General features: G+C 34.8%; 1 protein-coding gene across 2 annotated transcripts in view; it reads left to right on the forward strand.

The window, feature by feature from the left end:
• Window positions 1-25203, forward strand: part of Bank1 (B cell scaffold protein with ankyrin repeats 1) — a 293502-nt gene that overhangs the window by 261960 nt on the left and 6339 nt on the right. For both annotated transcript variants that reach the window (XM_048813664.1, XM_048813663.1), the window contains exons 12-13: window positions 12190-12368; window positions 15509-15572. In XM_048813664.1, the coding sequence (XP_048669621.1) occupies window positions 12190-12368; window positions 15509-15572 (243 nt within the window). The remainder of the gene's footprint in view (window positions 1-12189; window positions 12369-15508; window positions 15573-25203) is intronic.

Consider the following 25203-nt stretch of genomic DNA (forward strand, 5'->3'; position numbering starts at 1 on the left):
TGTATATGGGGTAAAAATGGGAGTTCATAACCCACTTGAATCAAAGTGTGAAATATGATATATCAAGAACTATGTAATGTTTTGAACAACCAACAATAAAAAATTTAAAAAAAAAAAGTCAAAGATGATCAGATACAATTTTCAGATGCAAAGCCTACTACAAGCCTCTTTTAAAAGATTCAGTTCACAAGTAACAAAACAACAAATATATGCATAAATATACACAAATACATTATAGATCATGCAAACCTTAAATTTGTGCTAGAGTAGATATGATGCAAGTGCTAATTGTGAAGAAAGGAAAATTTCATAATTTGAAGATAATTTACCATCCAGAATTTAAATGTGTAACTATTATGCAATAAATTATATACTCTTTAAGTATATGAGAAAGATTGACTTAGCCAAAATAACAAGAAAATCCTCAAAAATAAGAAGCCAAAATAAGAAGCCTGATTAAATCTTTAAGAGAAATTCACTTCTTTTTAAAAACTGGTTCTTTTTAGTTATACATAACAGTAGAATACATTCTGTTATAATTATATAAGCATGGAATATATCTTATTCTAATTAGGACCCCAGTCTTGTGGATGTACATGATGGTAAGATTCATTGTGGTATATTCATATATATATACACATAGGAAAGTTATGTTAGATTCATTCCACCATCTTTCCTTTTCCTATCCTTCTTCCTTTCCCTGCATTCCCCTTTGTCTAATCCACTGAACTTCTTTGATTTGTCACTGTATGATGGTTTCACTACATTCCTTTAATCTTGGGCATCAGTAATTTACAAGAACCAAGATAACATCAAAACTTATGAAACATTAAAAAAAAATCTTTCTGATGACTGCAGTCTGCAGGGAAACCAGCATCTAGCATGAGAAAAAGAAGGATAATTGGGAAATAAATGAACTTATCTAAGTACCTTATTCGAGCTATATTTCCTAAACTGTTTAGATATTATAATCATCTAGACCATGGTTCATACTAGGCAATCAAATCTGCTTGTTATTGGATTCATGATATCCTGAGTTCTGTGGTATAATAAGAAAGGCAGTAGATCCTTTCATCAACGATGACCTCTTTATTCAGTGGAAAAAAAGGGAGTGAGGAATTTTCTGAAATTTTGTCAGAGTCAAAATTTTCTCACTGTTCTCTCAAAAAGGTTATTTAATTCTTCAATTGTATGCTTGAAGAAAAAGGGATAAAGAGGGCCAGATAGTTTCCCTTGGAAAGAATAAGCACCTCCAATTCCTTCAGTTCAAGATTGCCAAGGGATTGCCAGGAAGCAATAATATGGCTCAGCCAAGGAATTTTCCTGAGGAACAGAAAAAAAAAATTAATTGGCACCATTTCCATGGAAACTTAACAGAATTCTTCAACTCAATTCTTACATTTTGGGGAAAAAAAAAGGAAACGTGCTAAGGACTACAAATCACAGATAGAATTTTACATTAAAATAATTTTTAAAAATTAATTTTCCCAAGTTGGTTTTTAAATGAGAAAATGCCAAGAAGGCGGTCACAGAACATGGTGGCACCAGACCTTCACCCCCCACTCCAAAATTGATCCTAACAGTCAAGGATATATTCTCAATGTTACAAGCTGTTGCTAGATTCTGTCTGTGTGTTAGGAGCTGATCAGGGTTTTGAAGTCTGAATCATATTAAGGGGGAGGAGAGAATGGTAAAGGAACCAGGGTTTCTAAGTATCGGTTCAATTCTATCTGAGGTGGGAAAATAAAAGGCAAATCAAAGAGTCATGCTTTTGAGAAAAAATAATAATAAGGAGCTCATTTAAAGTTTATAAAATTTGCATAAAACAAATTTAGTAACCAGAAGACTCCTAGATGAACATGTTCAAGTCAAAGGATACTAGAGGAAGGTAGGGTTCCTTCTTCAAAGACATGAAAACATGTAGCTAATTTTCCCTGCCTCACAGTCTAGGGGTAAGACTGGCCTTTTCTATGCACATCAAGATCAACCCCATTTTATTAACACAGTCTTACTGCAGACAGGACCCCGTGGCAACTGAGGAGGTTCAAGCCCCCATAATCAACTGCCTACCTGTGATGGTAGATCAAGTGCACAGACCTCTTCTGACCTACAGTTGGATCATGAAGTTCATCAAATACATTTTTGCCATCACCCTCAGGGGCAAACCATTTCTCTGGGGGATGGGATTAGGCAGTTAGGAGAAGAAGGTCCACCCTAACCACTGTCAATGCAAGTCACCCCTAACTCTAGAGGAGTAATAAGAATTTCTTGTAGAGCTTCTGAACTTTGGTGGCCTGAACCCCTACCTTAGACACAGACTAAAATAGACAGATGAAAATACTTATCAGCAGTAATCTCAAAACCAATCTATAAAAAAACCAAAATCCCACCAAAAGAAACTGTGCTGCAGAAACCACATTATGATAAAATTTACCTCCATGTTAAAAATAACCAATACGATATAATTTAATTCTTTTGCTAGCATGTAAGATTATGTCTTTTGTAAAAATTCAAATTTCCAACCAGGCCTTATTATGTAAATGTATCATTTGCCCCCAATGACTTTTGCTATTATCATTCTTTTTGTGTTGTTTTCTTATAATGAAAACTCATTTCTCTAAAGCTGTGATTCTATCTAATGTGGGAAAATAAAAGTCATATAAATAAAGAGTCATGTTTTCAAGAAAAAAATTTAAGAGTACATTTGTTCATGATAATAAATACTATTCTAAGGGGTTAAAAAAAATCAGCACTAAACTGTCTTTGTATGGTGAATTTTATCTTTTGCAGACCCTGGTATGATCCCTGCCTACTAATTCTGTGGTGCAGACTACAAAGTCAGTATTGGCTAGCCTTTTTGAGGGACATGCAGGCCCATGGGAAAGATAGAGTCAGGGAACATATTTTTATGTGTCCTCTAAGTGTCCAGTGCTGTGGCAGTTTGAAAAATGTTAAATAATAAAATTGTCTATAAGAAGGAGACCTGGGGAAACGTGAAAGGTATTACTCTTATATGGGGAAAAAAGAATACTGATCTCTGAGGTATTTTCACAGGCTTTGTTTTTGCCAGTAGTAAATATATTAAATAGAAAAGAAGGAAAATTGTCAAAATGTGGTCATTTGTACTCCATAAAAGAATAATGGCCTCAGCTCCCTTTTCCAGTATAACTTACATTTCCATTTGTCATGCTGCTCACAAAAGTTTTCTTCCTTTTTTGATTTTTTTAAAAGCCATACCTGGAAAAATTTGTGTAATAGCGGAGTTCTTTCCTAAAATGGTGATGTATTAGCAATCCACTGAGTGGCCACTTTCAAAAGTAAAAGCAAAGCATTAAAAAAAATAAGATAAAATTCTTAATAATTGTGAAAACAGAAACTGGAAAAGAAGCTTGCTAGAATCTGGGACTAATTCCAATTAATTCTAAATTTAAAAAATGGTGACTGAGACAAAAAAGAAATCAGTAGTCTACCCCTGCTTTTGAAAAAAAGCAGTCCTTTACCCATAAAAGAAGATAGGAAGATATTCCATTCTTCCCTTCCCCACCAGCTTTTATAAGTGTTCTGGTTCTCAACCTTGATCTTTCTAGGTAAGTGCAGAAAGTTGTCCTCCCTGTTGAAAGTGGAGTAGGGTAGAGGTCAATGTTGTACTTGCTAGTCCTGAGACCCTCAAGAACAGCTTGGTGATAGAGGGATGGCATTGTGGAGAAGGAAGAAGGGACTTATATACATAGTGTATGGAAATCATGTCCCATCTCTGTGTGGCAAAGCATTATTAGATCAAAACCTTGGGATCTTGAATTGTGAACTGATTTTTATCAAAGTCCTAAGACTGAGAATAAAACCCGAAGGACAAATAAACACCAAATGTCTAGCTGAACAATGATCATGTAGATGTTTTTGCTTTTGAAAAGAATTGAAGAAGAGAACAAAAACTATGATCATTCTGAAAACTACTCTGGGGTATAAAAAGAAAATTTCCTCCTGAAAACTCAAGATAGTTATATCTTCCTTCAGAGCACCAATGTGGGGATAATAGGAAACACGCGCGCACACACACACACACACACACACACACAGGAAAAGAATATTTCAACTAATGATTTGTAATTGTTTAAATCTGAAACTCTGGATAAGTATTTTGATTTTTAAGAAAATGTTTGAAGGCAACAGCAGGAGAACATCAGGGGTCGACATCAGGCACAAATGAAAATGAAACAGGTGAACAACATTTTAGGGTGTCGACAGGACGAGATTAAACAGGTGTTATGAAGAAAAGATACTGAGCGACAAGAAGAGGTATAGTAGAAATAACCTAGAAACTTTTCATTAAACATTTCAATAGCAAACTAAAATCCACATTTGTTACAACTGAAAGACTGATGTCGGGTACAATCAATTTAGTAAGTAGAGAATATATTGGGGAAGTGTTTGTTCACAGTACAAGGAAACACTAGACACAATAAGATGATAAAGAAAACAGAAATCCAACTCGTGTGTGATAAGTGTTTTTAAAATAGAATAAAAAATTCAGTCCATGACCTAGTTAAGCAAAACTTTACAGGGCAGGGGAATGGGAGAATGGAACACAGATGGAATGAGTTCACTGCACTCCAGGAAAGAGTAACGAAATCACCTACATTTGAAAGCAGCACAGCAAATCTTATTATTAACTGTAGGGATGAGGAATTAGTCCTAAAGTATTTAAGAAATATTTTGACTTTTATGTTTTATACTAAAATGAATCAAAATCAGTTTTAAAACTCAGAAAATCTGGGTAGCCAAAAATTGAGATGATAGACTGTTGGGTTTATTTGGGAAAAGATTGCAACTTAAGTTTATATGAGGTATTTTGTTCATGTACAAAAAGTCAAATATAATCATTTCTTGATATTTAATAAGGTAACACTTCAATCTCCTCATGAAGGTGTTGCCCAAAATATTTTCTGAGTTAATGAGAGATTAAGCAAAATGAAAAGTTTGAATCAAAGTTATGATACTAAAATTTTTCAGCAAATAATGAAGCCATTTAAATAATTAAATTTAAGTAATCATTGTAAAATTGTTTATAAAATATGTAATACTAGCAATTAAGAAGAATATGTAATGTAATCAATGATGATTTTTTAGCAATCATCTAGATCAAGTGCCCAAATAGTATAAAAATGTCTAGGGATCAGAATAAAATTAAAAATGCCTTTTTATTCATTTTATTAATCAAAAAAAGTTTTAAAAATCTCTAGTTTTAAAAAGTAGTCCTTTTATAAAAAATAAAACTGTGCTTCCAAATCACTTAAATATACATATAAAGAATAATAGTTACGTATTAAAAACATAAAATATATGTGTAGTTTTTGTTATAACCAAAGTCAAAAACTAGGAGTAAAGTCAAAAAGAAAAAAAAAAAGGTTATACAAAATGAGATCCTGTATAAGAACCACAGTTATGACAATAGATGTGGCCCCAAGAAAACATCCTCACACAGCACTAACGTTTATTGAGAATAAATGGTACCATGTAAAATATTTACATAACCATTGTTCATTAAAACTCACAGCTGACTTACGAAGTAGGCATTCTTTTCCAAGATGGGTTGGTTGTCTGCAACCGAGGTTGCAGAGCTAACAGTGGTAGAGGTGAAGTTTGAACCCAATCCAGTCTTACTCTGAGGCCAATGTTTACAATCCTCTCCTCTATTATCCTCCCAGATAATTGTAATTCCAACTGTCTGGGCAACTCCCTTACTTACAGCACAAGCCTGGAAAACCACAAAGCATGTCACACATACACGTCTACTTCTTTAACCCTGGAGACGACTCGCCTGTATCCCCAACTAACCAGGAGGCTGAGGCAAGAGGACTGCAAGTTCAAGGCCAGCCTGGGTAACTTCGCAAAAACCTGTCTCAAGATAAAATGAAAAGGGTTGGGAATGTAGCTCAGTGGTAGAGAATTTTTCTAGCACGTAAGGTCCTAGGTTCAATTTTCAGACAGCAAAAAGGAAAAGGGAGAGAGAGGGAGAGAGAAACACCGTTTTCCTGCATGGAGAGATTAAATACCCTGAATTCTTCCTAAAGTGATTTACAGATTTAAGGAAATCTCAATAATTTTGAAATGATTTTTTTCTCCCTTTAAGGAGAGAAACAACAGTTTGGAAGAACATTTAAATTTATAGAAAAGATGAATAGTTAAGAGCAAAAAGTCATTCATTTAGGAAAATCAGAGGACAGAGGGAGAACCACTTACCATGTGTGATAGTAAAATCTGTACTTATGCAATAATTGAAGCTATAGCACTTTATGTTATATCGGCAAAAGAATCACTAGCAATGATAGCAAGTTTTCAATGATAAAATTATTAAAACCTTTATTTTTTTTAATTAAGCAATGAAAAATATTCTCAAAAGTGCCACACGGCAGGCACTTATCCTGCTGACGAGACTGTAGATGTCAGCACACTTCCATGAAGGGTGAATGTCAGCAAGGATACAAAGCTTGAAAACTGTTCATCCTCAAAAACTACCTTTTTAGAGCTATCACAACAAAATAAACAGCAATGCAGGCTATGATGCCTGTGAAAGACTTTTAAGCTCATGTTAACTGTTCTGAAAGTAAACTAAAAATATATATAAAATTGGGGAGGAAGGAAAATCTTTCCCCCCCAACCTCCATCCTCCACGAAATAGTAATCTAAATGCAATATAGCAATCTTGAAACCCTTACCAAAAATTGCAGATTGCACATTTTGGTTTAACTAGTCTGTCCCCATGAAAGAAAAAGTGGTAAAATGGCTAAATTATTTTTCCTTGCAACTTGTCATGCCTAATAAGTAATTCATCAAGATAAAATGCTTTTATATTTCCAGTGTGAAAAAAAGTAAAAGCATATATATAGCTATAGATATAGACATATAATCTATTTGTAAACAATTCATTTTTAGGACTTGATATCTGGGACTTCTGCTGCTCCTAATTTTTTTCTACTGTTCCTTCTGCACTGTCATAAAAGGTGAACACCTTACTCTCCCAAAAATGTTATTCACACTTGAATAGTGAGAATTTGAAATAAGAAGAGGTCATTGAAATGAGTATTCTTAAAAGGATTCAATAATTTTTAATTCAGCTATACCTGTACATAAAGCAAAATTGAAATTGGTATGCTTTTCTGGGAATACTTTGCTTGAAATAACTTGTGCAAAAGTAGAAAATTCTAGCATAGGTTACTTGAGATAAAAATGGCTTCATGCTTAAGCAGTGGATGATGGAAGTGAAGTGATAGTTAAATGGCATAGCTGTTAAATGACGATGCGAAACCTACACATTCTGGCAGTGATGGCACAGAGAATGCTACTGTAAACTGCATTTCACGAATTGCATGTGAGTGTAGAAGACTATAAAAAGCAAATGGTGTAAGAAAGCAGGATCTCAATTGTTATCTGTGCTTTTTGCCGCTGAACTAGTTAGCCCTTTGGCCGACTTGTGCTTCTCTACTTCCCCTGAGATTTTCAGGCTCCCTCATCCCTGAAGGAAGATCTAGAGTATAGAATCTGTTGACATCTTGTTAGTTCTGGGGGAATAGACTTCTGAAGAGAAAAGACAAGTCAGGAAATCAACCATGGGATTCATAATGACTGGTCATAGAGCAGTTTTATATGCACGTAAATCTTTCCAAAAGAAATTGTCTCCGTGACCCTGTTTCAAAAATTGTTGTTACCATCCTGCTCAAAACTGAGAGGGACATTAAAGGTCATTTCAGGAAACCCCTGATGCTTGAGTCCCCTACAAATGCTTAAAACATGCTGTCAAATACTTGAAACATTTTCTTAAGGAAAAAACCAATCCTAATTTTATTAACAAATCTGTATTTTTATAGAATTTGAATGTTCTTCCTGTCTCCCAACTCCATGTCAATATGGTCTAGATGCCGCACAGTTTATTTCTTTCTTGAAGAAGAGTTCCCCATAACAAGCATATTTCTCCAGGGACAGCTTCCTAGGCACATGGCAGGACTAGTTATTCTCTCCTTCTTGGCTTCATGGGCATATTTAGATCTGACAGTATTAACAAATGTGCTGCTGCTTCATTGCCCTGCCTCCCCTGGGATACCACAGCAAGCAGTTGGACTTCATGGATTTGTAAATGAAAAGGTACAAACTCAAGTGAGTTCTGCAGCTGGGCAGGTAGCACAGTGCGTTTTTCCAGTGACAATTGAGATAGCCCAGACAAAGAACACGTAACATCCCTAAAAGCAACATAGACCGTCTTCTGTCTTTAAATACCACTGTGGACTGATGAAACAAATGCTGGACTTTGTCCACTGTCTGCCAATCTGTGACCCTGGAACCTCAGACCAGGCTCTGGTGTTCCAGCCACACATGTGACACTGGGCCATCTGATATTCTTACCATACTGAGCAGGTAAAACACAGCAGGCTCCAAAATAAACTCTTTTGAAAAGGAAGGATTTCACTATAAAATGACCAATGATTTATTTTAAATCTTTCAGGAATAAAATTTCAGATGATCCTCAGTTTCTCATGACAGTTAGATTTTGGTTGAGGTTCCTTTTTGCAAAGTCAATTATTTATTCAGCAAATAGTGTTAATAATATTAATATTTATTTAGCTTACTATGTGGCAGGCCTAGACTAAGCGTATGCACATAATTTCTTTTATTTTTCAATATGATTTTTTTACTGAACAAATTTATGGGTTACAGGGTGACTTTCGATATTAGATATAATATGCACTAATAAAATCCAGATTATTATTAAAGTTTCCATCTCCTTATCACTGTTTTGTTTGGGACCTTCAGGCTCTTCTCATTTACTTGTTCATAAAATACATAATAGTTTCATTGTGGACTATAGTTCCTCCATGGTTCTATAGAACACTAGAGTTTTTTACTTCTGTCTGCGTTTTAGTATCCATTATCCAACCTCCCACTCTCCCACTTTCCACCACCCTTCTCAGCCTCTAATAATCCATATCATATATTCCAGTCAACTTTTTTAAACATTTCACATAAGAAAGAGAATATGTGGAAATTGACCTTCTGTGTCTGGCTTATTTCACTTAACATAATAACCTCCAGTTCGAGTCATTTTGCTGCAACTGATAGATAATTCATTTTCAATACCCGAATAATATTCCATACTCTGTGTGTGTGTGAGGGTGTGCGTGTGTGTGTGTGTGTGTATGAGAGAGAGAGAGAGAGAGAGAGTATACACAGCATTTCTTTTCCATTCACCTATTATTAATGTGCATCAAGGCTAATTCCATATCTTAGCTATTGTGAAAAGTGCAGCCATAAACAGGCTTTGGTGTGCTGATATAATTTCCTTTGTATGTATACTCAGAAGTGGGATAGCTATATGATATGGTAGTTCTATTTTAATTATTTAAGAACCACCATAATGGATGTGATCATTGACATTCACTCCAACAGTATATATGAGTTCCCTCTGCTCCACATCCTTGCCAGCATTTTTATTTTTAACTTTTATACAATAGTCTAACTGGGATGAGCTGTTATCTCATTGTGGTTTTGACTTGCTATTTTCCTGAAAGGTAATGAAGTTGGGCATTTTTTCATGCATTTGTTTGCCATTGTGTTTCCTCTTTTGAGAAAGTGCCCATTCATATTGTGTGGCCATTTTAATTGGATTATTTGGTTTTTGTTATTGGGTTTTTTAAATTATTTATATATTCTGCATATTAGTTCTTTGATGAATGCTTTGCAAAGAATTTTCCAAACTGTAGATTGTTTCTTCGTTCTGTTGATGTATAGAAATTTCTTAGTTTGATATAATACCACTTGTTAGTTTTTCTTTTGTTATTTTATCCAAAAACCTTGCTACCTATACCAATATCTTAAAGCATTTCCTCTGTGTTTTCTTCTGCTAATTTCATAGTCTCATGTCTTTCATTCGGGTATTTGACCCATTTTGAGTTTCCTTTTTATAGGATGAGAGGGAGCAAGTCTCAGTCTTCTACATGTGAATATCCAGTTTTCCCAGAGTCATTCATTGTAGAGGCCATCCTTCTCCTGTGTGCACTTTTAGCACCTTTGTGAAGAATCAGTTGACTTTAAATATATAAGGTTACTTCTGACTCTACTCTGTTACACTGGTCTTTGTGTGTTTTGATTTGTATAACTTTCAGTATACATCGAAGTCAGCTAATGTGGTACTGACCAACTTAGTTCTTTTTGGTCAAGATGGCCTTGGTTCTTTGATATCCTTTGTGCTTCATATGAACTTTAGTACTGTGTTTTCTAGTCTTATGAAGAATGCCTTTGATATTCTAATGGGGATTGCATTGAATCTGTGGATTGTTCTGGGTCCACTGAACATTTTACGATATTCATTCTCTGATCCAGTAGCATGGGAAGTCTTTCCCTTTTTTGTGTGTCCTCTTTAAATTTTTTATTAGAATTTGGTAATTTACATTGTAGAGGTATTTAACTTCCCTGGTTAAATTGATTTCTAGGTATTTTACTTTTTATAACTATTATGATTTTGCTTTCATGATTTCTTTCTTAGTAATCTCATTATTTGTGTATGAAAAAGCTACTGATTTTTGTATGCTGATTAGTATCATACAGTTTTGCTGAATTTATCAGTTCCAATAGTTTTCAGTGCAGTTGTTAGGTTTTTCAATACATACAATCATCTCATCTGAAAATGAGGATAATTTGACTTCCTTTGTTCCTTCTTTCCTATCTGTATACCTTTTTATTTGTTTTTCTTGCCTACTTTCTCTGTCAAAGACTTCTGGTACAATGTTGAATAAGAGCACTGGCCTTGAACATTCCTGTCTTATTTCAGATATTGGAGGAAATACATTCAGTCTTTCCCTGTTCAGTATGATGTTGGTTATAGGTTGATTGTATGTAGTATTTATTATGTTTAGGTACAATCCTTCAATGCCTAAACTATTCAGTTTTTATCATAAAAGGGTGTTGAATTTTTCCAGATGCTCTTTTTATATCTGTTTAAATTATATGATTTTGTCCTGCATTTTGTTGATGGCATATTTATCCCTGGGATAAATCCCATTTGATTATGCTGAATGATCCTTTTGATATACTATTGGGGTTTTAGTCTGATTTTTTGCTGTTGTGACTAAAAGACCCAACAAGAACAATTTTAAAGGAACAAAAGTTTATTTGAGGGCTCATAGTTTCCCAGAGGTCTCAGTACATAGATAGCTGGTTCCATTCCTTGGGGTGTGCGGTGAGGCAGAACATCATGGTGGAAGAGTGTAGGAGAGGAAAAGATAGGGACATGGCAATAGGAAGCAGAGAGAGAAAGTATTCTTGCTGGAGACAGAATGTAAATCCCAAAGGCATGCCTCTAATGACCCACCTTTTCCAGCCACACCTTACCTGCCTATAGTTAATCCCTATCAGTGGATTAATGCACTGATAAGGTTAAGGTATCATAACTCCATCATTTCACTTCTAAAGTTTCTTGCATTGTCTCACACATAAGCTTTTTTTTTGGGGGGGGGGGCACATAATATTAAAACCTTAAGAATCAGGTCTGAAATGCTAGCATTTTGTTAAGAATTTTTATATCTATGTTGATCAGGGATATTGGTATATAGGTTTGTTGTTGTTGTTGTTGTTGTGTCCTTGTTGGTTTCAGAATAAGGATAATGATGACCTTGAAGAATGAGTTTGGAAAAATTCATTATATTTCAAAATTTTTGGAATGATTTAAGAATAATTGATATTAATTCTTCCTTAAAAGTTTGGTAGACTTCAGCAGGGAGCCAATCTAATTCAGGTCTTTGCTTTGTTGAGAGAATTTTTATTATTGATTCAACATCATTGCTCATTTTTTATCTGTTTAGGTTTTCTGGGTCTTCATGGTTCAATTTGGGTAGAACAAGAAAATGACATGTCCTACAAATAACACAGAACTTTTGTTTCAGCTTTTCTCTCTCTCCTGTGCCTTTATATTTTTCAGTGCTGAAATGCATTATTTTACCTGTAACACTAGATGCCAACTAAGCCCCACCATCCTTAGGAAAAAATGCACTGGTTTGTACTGGTTTATTTGGTAACTACTTGTACACAGTTAAGAATGAGAAACACCAATGGCTTATTTTAAGAGTGTCCTTTAAAAGTGTATTTTGTCCCAATTTTCCATATGTTGACTGCCCTTTAAAACACCCTCCCCTCATTTTGTAGACAAAGCTCGGATGGAGAGTCCAGCCTTTTCTACTGCCAGTGGCTATCTGGCCTCTGGGCAGGAAGAGCTCATTCTCCTGCAGGAGAAAGTCAAGAAAGGGAAAATATCTGTGGATGAAGCTCTGGAGAAATTTAAGCACTGGCAGATGGAAAAGAGTGGCTTGGAAATAATTCAGCAGGTAATACTGACCCCAATCTTTTCTGAAATATCCTCTCACTTATGGAGCTCCTAAACTCTTTGTAAATGTTTAGTCTTCACAAGAAATACAGGTAACTCTTCTTTTGTTTTTAACTAGCCATTGAATTATGCTTCAAACAACGAATTAAAAATTTGAAAATAATATCCAAATTTCATATTTACTAGTTCATTTATTCAAACTCAGTCCTGGAACCCAATGTATCAAACTGAATGGCAAATGAGCTTATAGTAACCATCTGTACTACATCGAATGTTTTTTGGAATCTAATTGTTGAAATTAAGGTGAAGCCTCTTTACACAAACATGCTCTTCATTCCAAAGAGTGTAATATAAACCAGGCTTAACAGAAGCAAGAAAATGACAGAAGTCACATCAAGGAATTGCCCTAAATGTAATATGTTTTATTTTCTTTCTCCTTAATCTTTGAAGGAGTGGGTAAAAACATGTATATATCAGGCAGGATTTATAGAAAACTTCCAAAAATATTAATCTGAGATAACCATGTCTTCTGCAAATATAATTTATATACTAAGAGAGGACTGGAGGAGAAGTCTCTGAGATAAGAATGAAAACCAAATATATCATTATAACTCTCAGTGAAGGGTGTCAGGACCACATTCTATCTCTCACACAGTCCTTGGCACTAAAAAAATATTATCATATTTTTTCTTCTCGTCACAGGAAAACTTATTGCCTCAGAAGCCACTTCTAAGGTAGCTATTTGATTAAACATGCTTAATAAGTGAATTTAGGCCAAAATACAAATAATAATAATTTCATATGCTACATTCACCAGGAGATGATTTTTATTTTAAAGGTAATGCTTAGGAGAACACTTTTTAAACAATAAAAAAAATGAATCACAATGATGAAATTTCAAACAATATGGCATAGAGGCAAGAGACAGTGTAGACAAAGGGACTTTCCAAATATATCTGAAATGGCACCTTGTCAGAAACCACCTATCTCTAAGGGTGGTTCTGGTGGTGAAATGATTGCTGGACCTTGTCCAGATTTTGCAATGCTAAGTAAAGAGAGTTATTTTGCCAAGCAAATGCTAAACAACACCCATCACAACATTCTGGAACTGTTTTTGCTCATGATCAGAGTTACAACATTGCTTCTCCACCCTTTCCAATCTCATCATCATCATATCCCCTTGTCCTGAAATAAGGCAAAATCTGCATTAATACAAACCTACTAAACATTTTCCTAGCAGTGCTACATTTTGCAGGTTTTGCTGAAGTAAATCAAGCATACTTTATCTTCCTCAACATTTTAATAAAGATTTCAGTTTAGAGTAATCTCATTTCTTGGAAATGATTTCACTAGTTGTTTTATTAAACTCCCTGTTGTTTGTATTTTGTCTGCATGTTTATATCCAGTCTTATTTTTGAGAGAATTTAAGGTAAACCATACTCTCTACATGGGAACTGATCTGGCTAATTTGACATAGAAGGATAATGAGATAATAAATAAGCACCTATGAAAAAAATGTAGGGTTTTTGTTTAATCTATAAATGTAGGCCACCAGACACTAAGACTCCTTTTCATAAGAGCCCAACACTTAGTGACTCTGTTTGAGTACTATTAGAGAAATTAGTACTCAATAGAGGGGCCTCAACAAAGGTCCAAACAGCAAAAAAAAATTAAAAAGAATATTCTCCCTGTTGCCCAACACACACTCTCACACACACAAATTCCTTTCCACATAGTTTTAAATATTCTCTTACAGTTGCAAAAGTAGTCGTTTTTTTCCTGGGGATGAGTTAATCAGCAGTAACTGTGAAATTATATTTTTTATTGAAAATGACACAAATGGAATCAATGGTAGAAGAGTTTTCAGAATAATGAAGACCCATGTAAGATCCCTGGCAATGGAGAGGAGATAGTGGAGAAAGTGAATGCCTTGCCTTTTGCTCTTCTCACTCCTCATCACATCATGACCTAAAGAGTGTGGTTCCACTCAGAGGCGAAGATCTGTAAAGCAATGGAAATAGTTTCTACGACTCTAGGGAAACACATAAGGAAAATGTTCTATCTCAGGTTGTCTTCTAAAAATAGGTTTATGAATGCTAGTTGTTTTTTTTTTCTTTCTGGTGAAAAAATAGATGTTCAATATAGAATATCAACAAAACAAAAAAGGATCACAAATGTGCTAAGAAGGAGAATCTAGGTAGACATCATTTTCTCCTGAGTACCTAATTCCAAGAACTAAAACACAAGGAAATAATAATATCCTACAGAGACAAGATGGGCTCAGGCAATTGTAAACCATCACTGTGTAGCTCTTCTGCTTTGGGACACTGTGTTGGTCAGCTTCACATGCTACAGCCAAAATATCTGACAAGTACAAGTTAGAGGAGGAAAGTTGATTTGGGGCTCATAGATTCAGATATATCTAGTCCATAGATGGCTGACTCCATTGCTGTGGGCTCAAGATGAGGCAGCACATGGTGGAAGGGTCTGGTGGAGAAGCTCTGCTCCCCTTATTGCAGCCAGTAAGCAGAGAGAAAGAACAGGCCACATGAAATGCAGCATTCCAGGCTATGCCACCAGTGAATCACCTCCTCCAGAAATGCTCCACTTGCCTACAGGCACCAAGAGTCCATCCATTTAAATTTGGATGGACTAAGTTACAATTCTCACACTCCCATCATTTCACCTCTGAAAATCCCTGTATTAACATAGGACCTTAAGGGGAATACCTCATATCCAAACCATAATGGATACCAAACAGCCAATGTGGTAGACCCCACATGTATTAAGGTGGGAAAACAAATCCTGAAGGCATTAGGATATGGTTACAAACCTGACTCTACCACTTATTACTGTCTGATTTGGGACAGTTACTTAACATCTCTGTACCTTAGTCTTTATGTCTGCGAAATGGAATGAGGATATTTTACATCCAATCCATAAAGGGCTGAGAATTAAGTAAGAAAATACATGAAAAGTACCAAAAATGGTGATTGGGACATCCTAAGTAGCACATTAATACCAGTGAGTTGTGATGGTGTTGATAATGGTAGCCAATGTTACATCTTGATCCATGAAAAAAATTTAACCCTTGTCTTCTGTGTCCTGGTTCTATATTCTATGTCCTGTGTTCTCATTCAGGAAAAACTACGTCAACTCCGAGATAGCATTATTGGGAAAAGGCCAGAAGAAGAACATTTCTATGGTAAGTGAAATTTGACTCAAAAATACAAATAGAATAGAAAACACAGGGACTGTGTAGTCAAATAGACCTAAGTTCATAACTATACCTCATCACTTTCCACCTGCCTGACCCTGAAAGAGTTTTAAACTCTGGTTCTCAGGTTCCTTGTCTGGAGAACAGTGATTTTTGTATATATCTGGGAATGCTTGTGTGAGTTAACATTTCTATTCTGTATCCCACAGTGGACCTTCGATCAATGCCATTTCTTACTTTTGATAGTTACAAATAAGATAATTCTGCTCCAGTTATTTTATTTGCCATTACCCAGGGACTCAAATAATTAAGGAGTCACATGTTTAATAAGGTAGAATTTTCTCAACGTAGTCTATTCTCACAATTATCCACATGTGAATAATTTAAATTATAAATCTCTGATTGACTTTTCCTAGCACTCATATATTTCTTGGCAATGCATATTCCCCACACTAATAATTAACAGTTGTTCTGGTGGGGGGCAGCACTCAATGTTAATACAAACCAAACATTATTAAGATGGTAAATCTTCTCCAAAGATGAACAACACACTCTAAAATTGCTAATAAATTACATTGTCACTATCTGACCATTCTTTTACCAAATCTCTCCTCTTGCACAGATAATTAAAAACTAACAACCACTAAAAAGGCTTGAAAGCTTCCATCTCTTCCATTTTCAATAATATTGTGTAGCTTTTAGCTAGTGCTTCATGTTGAAATTCACCAGGTGGAAATTCATTTCTTTTCATATTATTGAGCACTCTATGTTCCCCTAGATAATTCTTTACGCTCTTTCAGAAATGCTTTCTAAAACAGACATATATTTTCTAAACTAATTAAGGTCATAAACATGGGTCAGATTAATAGATATCTGAACTCCACAAACCTTCGTTCTAATGTAGAATAAGGTAAAATCAAAACTTTTGCAGATAATTTTACTAAGGAACATGAAGTAGTAGTAGTAATAGTAGTAGTAGTAGTAGTAGCAGTACCAGCAGCTAATATTTACAGAGCACGTACTACACACTGTTGTTTCTTATAATAACCCTATTATGGAGGCCTTATTCCTAATCTATAAATAAGGGAACAGGCTTTGAAAAACTAAAAAATAAACAAAAACACCCAAGGACATGAAGAAACTACCACCCATTTCTGTTTGAATTCAAAATCAGTGTTCTTAATCATTGGCATTTTAACCAAGAATCAATTGGTTCTCCTTTCAGCCACAATGGAACAAATAGTACTACCAGACATAAACTCTCATTGTACAGAATGTTAATATTAGTCAAAGATAGGAAGCTTCTGATTTCAGAAAATATACAATGGGCAGATGAATATTATAGAGATTGTAGATCAGGGAAGCTGAAGCTACTGGATTGTATGTGGTGGTTCATTGAAGAGGAATGGCCTCAGAGACCCATGTGAGGGGCTCCTCAAGCGTAAAGCTGAAAGATGAGCTGTAAGTGCAAAGTTAAACCACTCAAGGCATACAAGAGGGCAACTTCACTAGAGGTTGAGCAGAGCTACAGAAAAGCCCTGTTGAGGCTGTGTTTCTGTCTTGCCTAGAATCCTATTGTGACATTCAAAAGATGTACAGAGGAAGGACCATGACTTAGAGTAACAACTCCTCTAGATGCACCCCAACAAAGCCTAAAGCTCATCCCTACAAGATGCATATCAGAGACAGGGTTTGTGTGCTGGGTCCTTCCAAGCTCACAAAACACCTGGGCTTTCTACAAATCAATATCAACAACAGAATAAAATCAAACCTACACAACCACATGTCAAAATTTGAAACTTCTGCTAAAAAAAGAATCTAGGCCATCTGAGGAATATTACAAAATTCATAATATGCAACAGATTATAACTGGCAGGATTCAATTTTCAAAATAAGAAAAAATATGACATACAAAGATACAGGCATCTATAGTGAAGAAAAAGAAAACCATCAACAGAACCTGAACCTGAGATGACACCATTGTTGACCTTAGCAGATGGAGACTTTAAAGAAGCTCTTATAAAAATACTTAACTAATGAAAACAAATGGTTTGAGGAAGTGAATAAATAGGAAATATCAACAGAAACACTGAAACTACATACAGGAAAAAGTAAAAAATTGTAGAAAATAAAATTATAATAAATATAAAAATGAAAAAGATATCAGATGAGCTCATCAGCAAATTGACTATAGCAAAGTAATAATTAGTGAATATGCATATAAAGCAATAGAAATTACCCAATATGATGAGCAGGGAGATAAAAGAACTTCAAAAATGAATAAATTCCCAAGGACATTTAAGATAATATAACACTTTATTATGCATGTGATTAGGTAGAACCACATAATAAGACAAAACATTTTGAAAGAAATAATGTCCAAAAACTTAATGTTAAAATTTTATGTACACCACTTTATGGATTTCTAAGAAATTTTTAAAAACCCACAAATAACATAATTGTTAAAAGAGTGACAACTAAGCAACTTGTGGTTAAACTACTTTAAGCCAAGATAAGAGAAAATTTTTCAAAGCACCTGAAGAGAAATGAAATAAGAGAATTCATAGTAAAACTTCAATAAAATAAACACTAAAGAATGCCATACAGGTTGAAAGACATATTAAAGAAAAGAAGCTTAAAGGGAAAAATAATGCTGAGAATTATACAAAGCAGATTGATATAAAATATTACCTTTTATTTCTTTTTATAAACTATCTCAAAAACAATAACAAATACTAAAACTTAATTTAGAGATCAAAGCATGTGAGAGAGAGAAAAGATTAAAATAAGCACAAAAAGAAAAGAGGTTGCAGATAAGACAAACTATGTGTTTGAAAAAGTTTTACATGATAAAGTATGCTGTAGAATATGAAGTTAAGAGGAAGGGATAAAGTAGGAAGTATGAGGAGTCAAACATGAGGCATAAAACATAAATGGATAGATATTTATCTATCTGATAAATTAAAATTACTGATTTTAGTCAGAAAGCAACCACTAAAAATAAATAAAAAAGAAGTATATCTATGAAAACAGAAAAGGTAATTTAATGGAGCACTAAAATAATTGTTTGAAGATCATAATGAGATGAAGTTAGAAATCAACAGCAAGAAAAATAACAGAAACCACCACATAAACACATGCAGATTGAAAAATACTCTCTCAAAGGAAGAATGGATCAAAGAATAAATGAGAATAAAAATCAAGAAATTCTTAGGAAGGAATGAGAACAGATACAACATCAAAACCTGAGGGAGAGTATGAAATGGTTCTAAGAGGAAAATTTATAGCACTAAGTACCTACATAAAAAATAGAGAAATTTCAAATAAATAAACTTGTGTTATACCTCAAGACCTTAAAAAAGAGCAACCTAATGCCAAAACCAGTAGAAGCTAAGGAGTAAATAAGATCAGAGCTGAAATCAATTAAATTGAGAATAGGAAAACAATATATAGGATCAGAGCAACAAAGAGTTGATTCTTTGAAAAAAATGAATAAGATTGACAAAACTTTAGCCAAACTAACCAGACGAAAGTGTGAGAAACAAATCAACAAGATCACAAAGAAAGAGGAGATCTTACCACAGACTCTTTTGAAATCCAAAGGATTATCAGAACCTATTTTGAAAATTTAACTTCAATAAACTGAAAAATCTGGAAGACATTCACAAGTTTGTAGATACATATGACCTGCCTAAATTGAATCAGGTAGATAAAGAACACCTAACCAGACCAATATCAAGTAATGAAATTAAAATAGCAATTAAAATCCTTCCCCAAAAAAGCCCAGGACCTGATGCTTTCTCAGCTGAGTTCTACCAGACCTTTACAGAAGAACTAACACCAATCTTTCTCAAATTACTCATGAAATTGAAAGAGAGACAACACTCACAAATATATTCTATGAAGCCAGTGTAACCCTGATACCAAAACCAGACAAAGGCACATCAAGGACAGAAAACTACAGACCAATATCTCTTATGAACATGAATGCAAAAATATTTAATAAAATATTATTAAATTGTATTCAAAAACATATCAAAAGATTATACACCATGATAAAGTGAGTTTCATTAAAGGGATGTAAAGTTGGTTCAACATACACACATCAGTAAGTATACTTCATCACTTAAACAGAATTAAGGAAAAAAAATCACACAATTATCTCAACAGATGCAGAAAAGGACTTTTATAAAATCTAATTCCCATGTTAAAAATTCTGGAGAAGGTAGGGATTGAAGGAATTTACCTTAACATTGTTAAGATCATTTCTGAAAAACTTGAAGCCAACATCATACTAAATGGAGAAAGACTATTTTAGAGGCATTTCCTCTAAAATCAGGAAAGAGACAAGGCTGTTCACTCTTGCACTCCAATCCAATGTAGTCCTTGAAACGCCAGCCAGAGTGATTAAGCAAGAAAAGGGAATCAAAGGGATACAAATAGGGAAAGAAGAAGTCAAACTATCTCTGTTTGAGAACAATATGATGCTATATTTAGAAGACTCAAAAACTCCAACAGAAGACTTCTAGAGCTTATAAATGAGTTTAGCAAAGTGCATAAAGTTAATGTCCATAAATCAATGGCTTTAATATACTCCAACAGTGACTCAGCAGAGGAAGAAATCAGAGAAATCATCCCATTCACAATAACCTCAAAAAAGTGAATACCTGGGAATTAATCTAACTAAGGATATAAAAGTGATCTACAATGAAAATTATAGAACACTTGTCATCTGCTGCAGCCAGCACAGTGGGTGAACAGTTAACCAACACAAGCAGTGAGCTAGATTAAGAAAATTCATTAAAAATTATAGAAATAAGACAAGACTCAATTATTAATGAAAAGTGGGGGATGATCCAGCTCTGGTGGACAATAGCTCTAACAAAAAAAAATTAGAATATGCATTTTATTTTTATAGGTAGGAACACCAAAGGGCTTCAGTACAAAAAAATTCTTGAGGTAATAAGGATGAAGTTTGAGAAAAACAATATGGTTGAGGCTTAGCAGGTTATGCCCATCTCTTTTACCTCTGGGCAGCTGGGATTTGAAACCAAGGCTTTTTAAACTAGCAAATTCCTTGACAAGCATAGAATCTTCCTATTAACAGGAGCCATGATTTTTGCAAATGGACATTCCCCCAGACACTTTCACACCACAAGATTCCCAGAAGCAATGCCTCATTGTCCAGGTTTTGCATAATTCAAAGCATTGATTTATTAACTGCTTTCAACATCTCCCCCTTCTTTATTTTTTAAATGCAGTAACTTGAAGTTCCCAGATCTCCTCTCTGAAGTTACAGCAACCTATTATTATGACACAAAAGAGAATTAGTAGCAAACATATCATTCCAAAAATGTACCACATGGAATGTTTCAACATATTTCCAGAATTAAAACCATTTAAGTCATGAAGTATTTGTTCAGCTAAAAATGCAGGATCCAGGGGATCAATCCTGCTATTCTGAATATCCTGAATGCGATGATGTAAGTCCAAAAAACCCAAACTGTTATTATTGCTGTGCCAAATGCCCATTAAATGATTTTTTACCTTTTCCCAACTCCATTTGGAAACATTTGGCTGCAATAATGCAGACATACTTATAGCCAGCATGGCAACAAAGCCTTTGATTAAATTTGGGAGTGGAACATTCATTTTCAATATTTCCAATTCTTTGGACAGTAGCTTCCAAAGAATTTAATTTAGTCTCAATCTTTTCATCAATATTTACCTGATAATGTAGGGCCTTGGAAGCATTTTAAGCCAAATTATTAAGAAAATGAGCATTTTAAATGATTTGAGATAATACACAGAAACTTTCACAGTAGAGGCTATAAAGAATATTAAAACAACTACTCTAAGAACTATAAAGCCAATAGCATAATCAGGGTCTGCCTAGCTGGGCATGCATTTGTTTTAAAACTTGAACTCCAACATCAGCCTAACAAGGCCCTGAAATGTTAGCTAGAAGTAAAACAAAGGAGGGTTGGTAAAGAATGATTATTCCTTTCCTTCTATTATATCTGGTGATACAGTTGGTTAGATTACAGCATACATGATATTTTTCTCCTTTTCTTTTTACTCTTACGTTTCCAGAAACTAAAGCATAAGGAGATTGAACACAGGCCCACAGGCCATAGCAAAGCCCTCTTTGAAGTTCCTGTCTATAAAGTCAAGCTTGGGGCCTTCTGTGTGCTGGAGAAAATCTGAGGCAACTATTAAGTGCCACAGATCATTTGCATGCCACCATCACTGAAAGTCAGGACATCACCAACAAATCCTCCAGGAGTCAAGGAATCCTGATGTAGCTGTCTGTTATCAATTCTTGGAGACCAATACAAAATATATCCACCATTTCTAAAGACTTTATGTTGCACTGGCAAGATATTTGCACATTCCATCCATTTAGGAAACATGCCAAATTCTATTACAGAATGATTAGGGTGGTAAGGTATTGGTGGATGTTCTATGAGAATGAGTGGCTTGTTTTGAGAAAGTCCCATTTTAATAAGTGTCCAGACATATGATCTTAAGTCCCAGGGGCCAGTATGATTAGCTGATCTATGCCATCCATATGCCATCTTTTCCTCAAAGTTTACTTTTAAACAGCCAGCATGTTTATCATAGAACCAACATATAAGTAGATTCCCACTGTAGCCAGTATAACTAAATCCAGTTACATGAATAGGTGTCATGTGTTTATCTGTAAATACTGGGATGGATTCTCCAGTCCACACCGCTAGGTGTACTAAATGTGGATCTGGAAAAGAGGTCCAATAAGTTTCCCCATGAACTCCACTTACCTGGCAGCTCAATTAAGCCAACATAACCACAAATATTGTGATTGGAGACTTGGCACCTCCCTTTGTTCAATCATCCACTCAACCTGATACGTTGGGTTCTTTAGTTGTGCTCATGTTGGCAAGTTGGCCTTCTGAGTCTGTAGAGTCCTCCTCTTCCTCCTCAGCCTGTGGTTCCTGCTGGGGTCAGGATCAACACATCCAGTCCAATCTTTAGTCATTTGAACTTTGGCTCCAGGTCCTCCATGTTTGATAAGTAGAACCTTCTTGGGACAAAACTTTCCAGCAGTAACCTTTTACAGGGTTCTTGAAATTCACAGCTGGGATGCTAAATGCAAATCTCTTATACTCTGTTGGATGCAAAGGTATAGTGAAAAAACAATCTTTCAAATTTATTACTATTAATTGCTGATCAAGAGGAATAGCTGCAGGAAAAGGAAGCCCAGGCTATAAAGCACCCATTAATTCCAATTGATTGCTTGAGATCTTATAACAATCACCATTTCCTAGATTTTTTCTTTATTACAAAAATTGAGGTAATTGCATGGGCTAAAATTAGGTTCACTGTGACCAGCTTGAAGCTGTTCTTGAATTAATATATGAACCACTCAAAGTTTTTCCCTTGTGAGGGGCTGTTGATCAACTCAGACAGGATCATCAGATAGCCGATTTATTTTTCTGCTTTTTTCTGGGTCCAAGAAGAGATCAATGCCTTCATTAAAAAGGCTGATTAGGTAAATATCCCAACCCACGTCATCCTTGCTGAGGGGACTGTGGTATAGGTGCACACCTTCTCTGTTGATCTTTTCCCAGTTCTTTAGTAGAGATAAATCCTTGATTAAGCATTTGAGAAGTTACCACTAAATTCATTAATAAGACTCCCATATTGCTTAATATATCACAACCCCATAAATTTACTGGCAAACTTTGAAGGACATAAGGTTATAAAAGTCCTGTGTTGCTGTCTTCATCTTTCCACTGAAGAACTGGGTACTCTGAGCAGGCTTAGAAATCTGACTAATAGCTTTTAAATAGCAGGAGCTATATGTATAGTCCATCCTTCTGGCCAATGTCTTATTGAGATCACAGAGACGTCTGCTTCCATGTCAATTATCCCTTTAAATACTGAGGAAAAAATTGAAAAAGATCTTAGAAGATGGAAAGTTATCCCATGTTCTTGGATAAGGAGAATCAATATTGTCAAAATGACCATACTACCAAAGCAATATACAGATTCAATGTAACCATCATCAAATCCCTATTACCTTCTTCACAGAATTATTTTTAAAATTCTTAAATTCATTTGAAAGAAAATTGATCCAGAATAGACAAAGCAATACTAGGCAAGAAAAGTGAAGCAGTAGGCATCAAAATACCTGATCTGAAATTATGCTTCTGAGTTGTACTAACAAAACCAGCATGGTATTGGCATCAAAACAGACATGAAGACCAATGAAACAGAATAGAAGACACAGAGATAAATCCACATACCTATAGCTGTCTGATATTTGACAAAGATGCAAAAAAATATACAAGACAGCATTTTTTAAACAAATGGTATTGTAGAAAAATGCAACTAGATCCCTCTCTCTCTGTCTCAACCTGCACAAATCCTAAATCACGATGGATCAAAGACCTAGAATTATAGACCAGAAACTTTTTAACTGCTACAAAAAAACATAGAGTCAACACTCCATCGTATAGGTGCTGGTGCCATCTTCCTTAACAAGATCCCCAAAGCATAAGAAATAAAATCAGTAAGTAGGATGCTATTAAACTAAAAGCTCTGTACAGCAAATTAAATAATTAAAATCATGAAGAGAGAGAGAGCCTTATGGAATAAGATAAATCTTGGCCACCTACACCTCAGGGCATTAATTTCTAGGATATACAAAGAACTCAAAGCACACAAATACACACACACAAAAAAAATCCCAATCAATAAATGGGCAAAAGAATTAAACAGAAACTTCTCAAAAAAAGAAACACAAATTTCCAATAAGTATGTTGGAAAATGTTGGTCACTTGAAAAAATGTTTTAACATCTCTAGCAACCAGGGAAATGCAAATAAAAACTGAACTAAGATTTCATATCACTCCAATCAGAATGCCAAAGATCAAGAATATAAACAACAATAAAAATAAATACTGGCATGGTTCTGAGGAAAATGTACACTTGTACATTGTTGGTGGGACTACAAACTAGTACAAACACTCTGGAAAGCAATATGGATATTCCTCAAAAAATTAGAGATGGAGTCACCATATGACCTAGCTATTCCACTCCTTTGTATTTTTCTAAAAGACCTAAAATTATCATACTACACTGACACGGCCATCTCAATGTTCATAGCAGCATAATTCCAATAGCTAAATTATGAACCAACCCAAATGCCTGCCAGTAGATTAATGGATTAAGAAATTGTGGGAGATATATATACATACATACACACACATACACACACAATGGAGTTCTACTCAACCATAAAAAAGGAATAAAATTATGGCATTTGCTAGTAAATGGATAGAAATAAAGAAGATCATGCAAAGTAAAATTAGCCAAACTCACAAACTCAAATGTCAAATGTTTTCTCTCATATGTGGAATGAAGATAGTACTCTAAAGGAAATAAAGAGGGAAGAATATGATAAAAAATAACTAATCAAATATAAATTAATAGATGAGCAAAAGGAAGTTCAGTGAAGTAGAAGAAGGAGAATGGGAAAGGAGGGAAAAGACAGGAGGGGAAAGTTGAAGGAAAGAGGAGATCCTGAACTGAAGTCAGTTTTCACACATGTATGAGTTTTTCAGGGTGAACCAAC

The sequence above is a fragment of the Marmota marmota genome, unplaced genomic scaffold (genome assembly GCF_001458135.2).
Source record: "Marmota marmota marmota unplaced genomic scaffold, marMar, whole genome shotgun sequence".
Taxonomy (NCBI): Eukaryota; Metazoa; Chordata; class Mammalia; order Rodentia; family Sciuridae; genus Marmota; species Marmota marmota.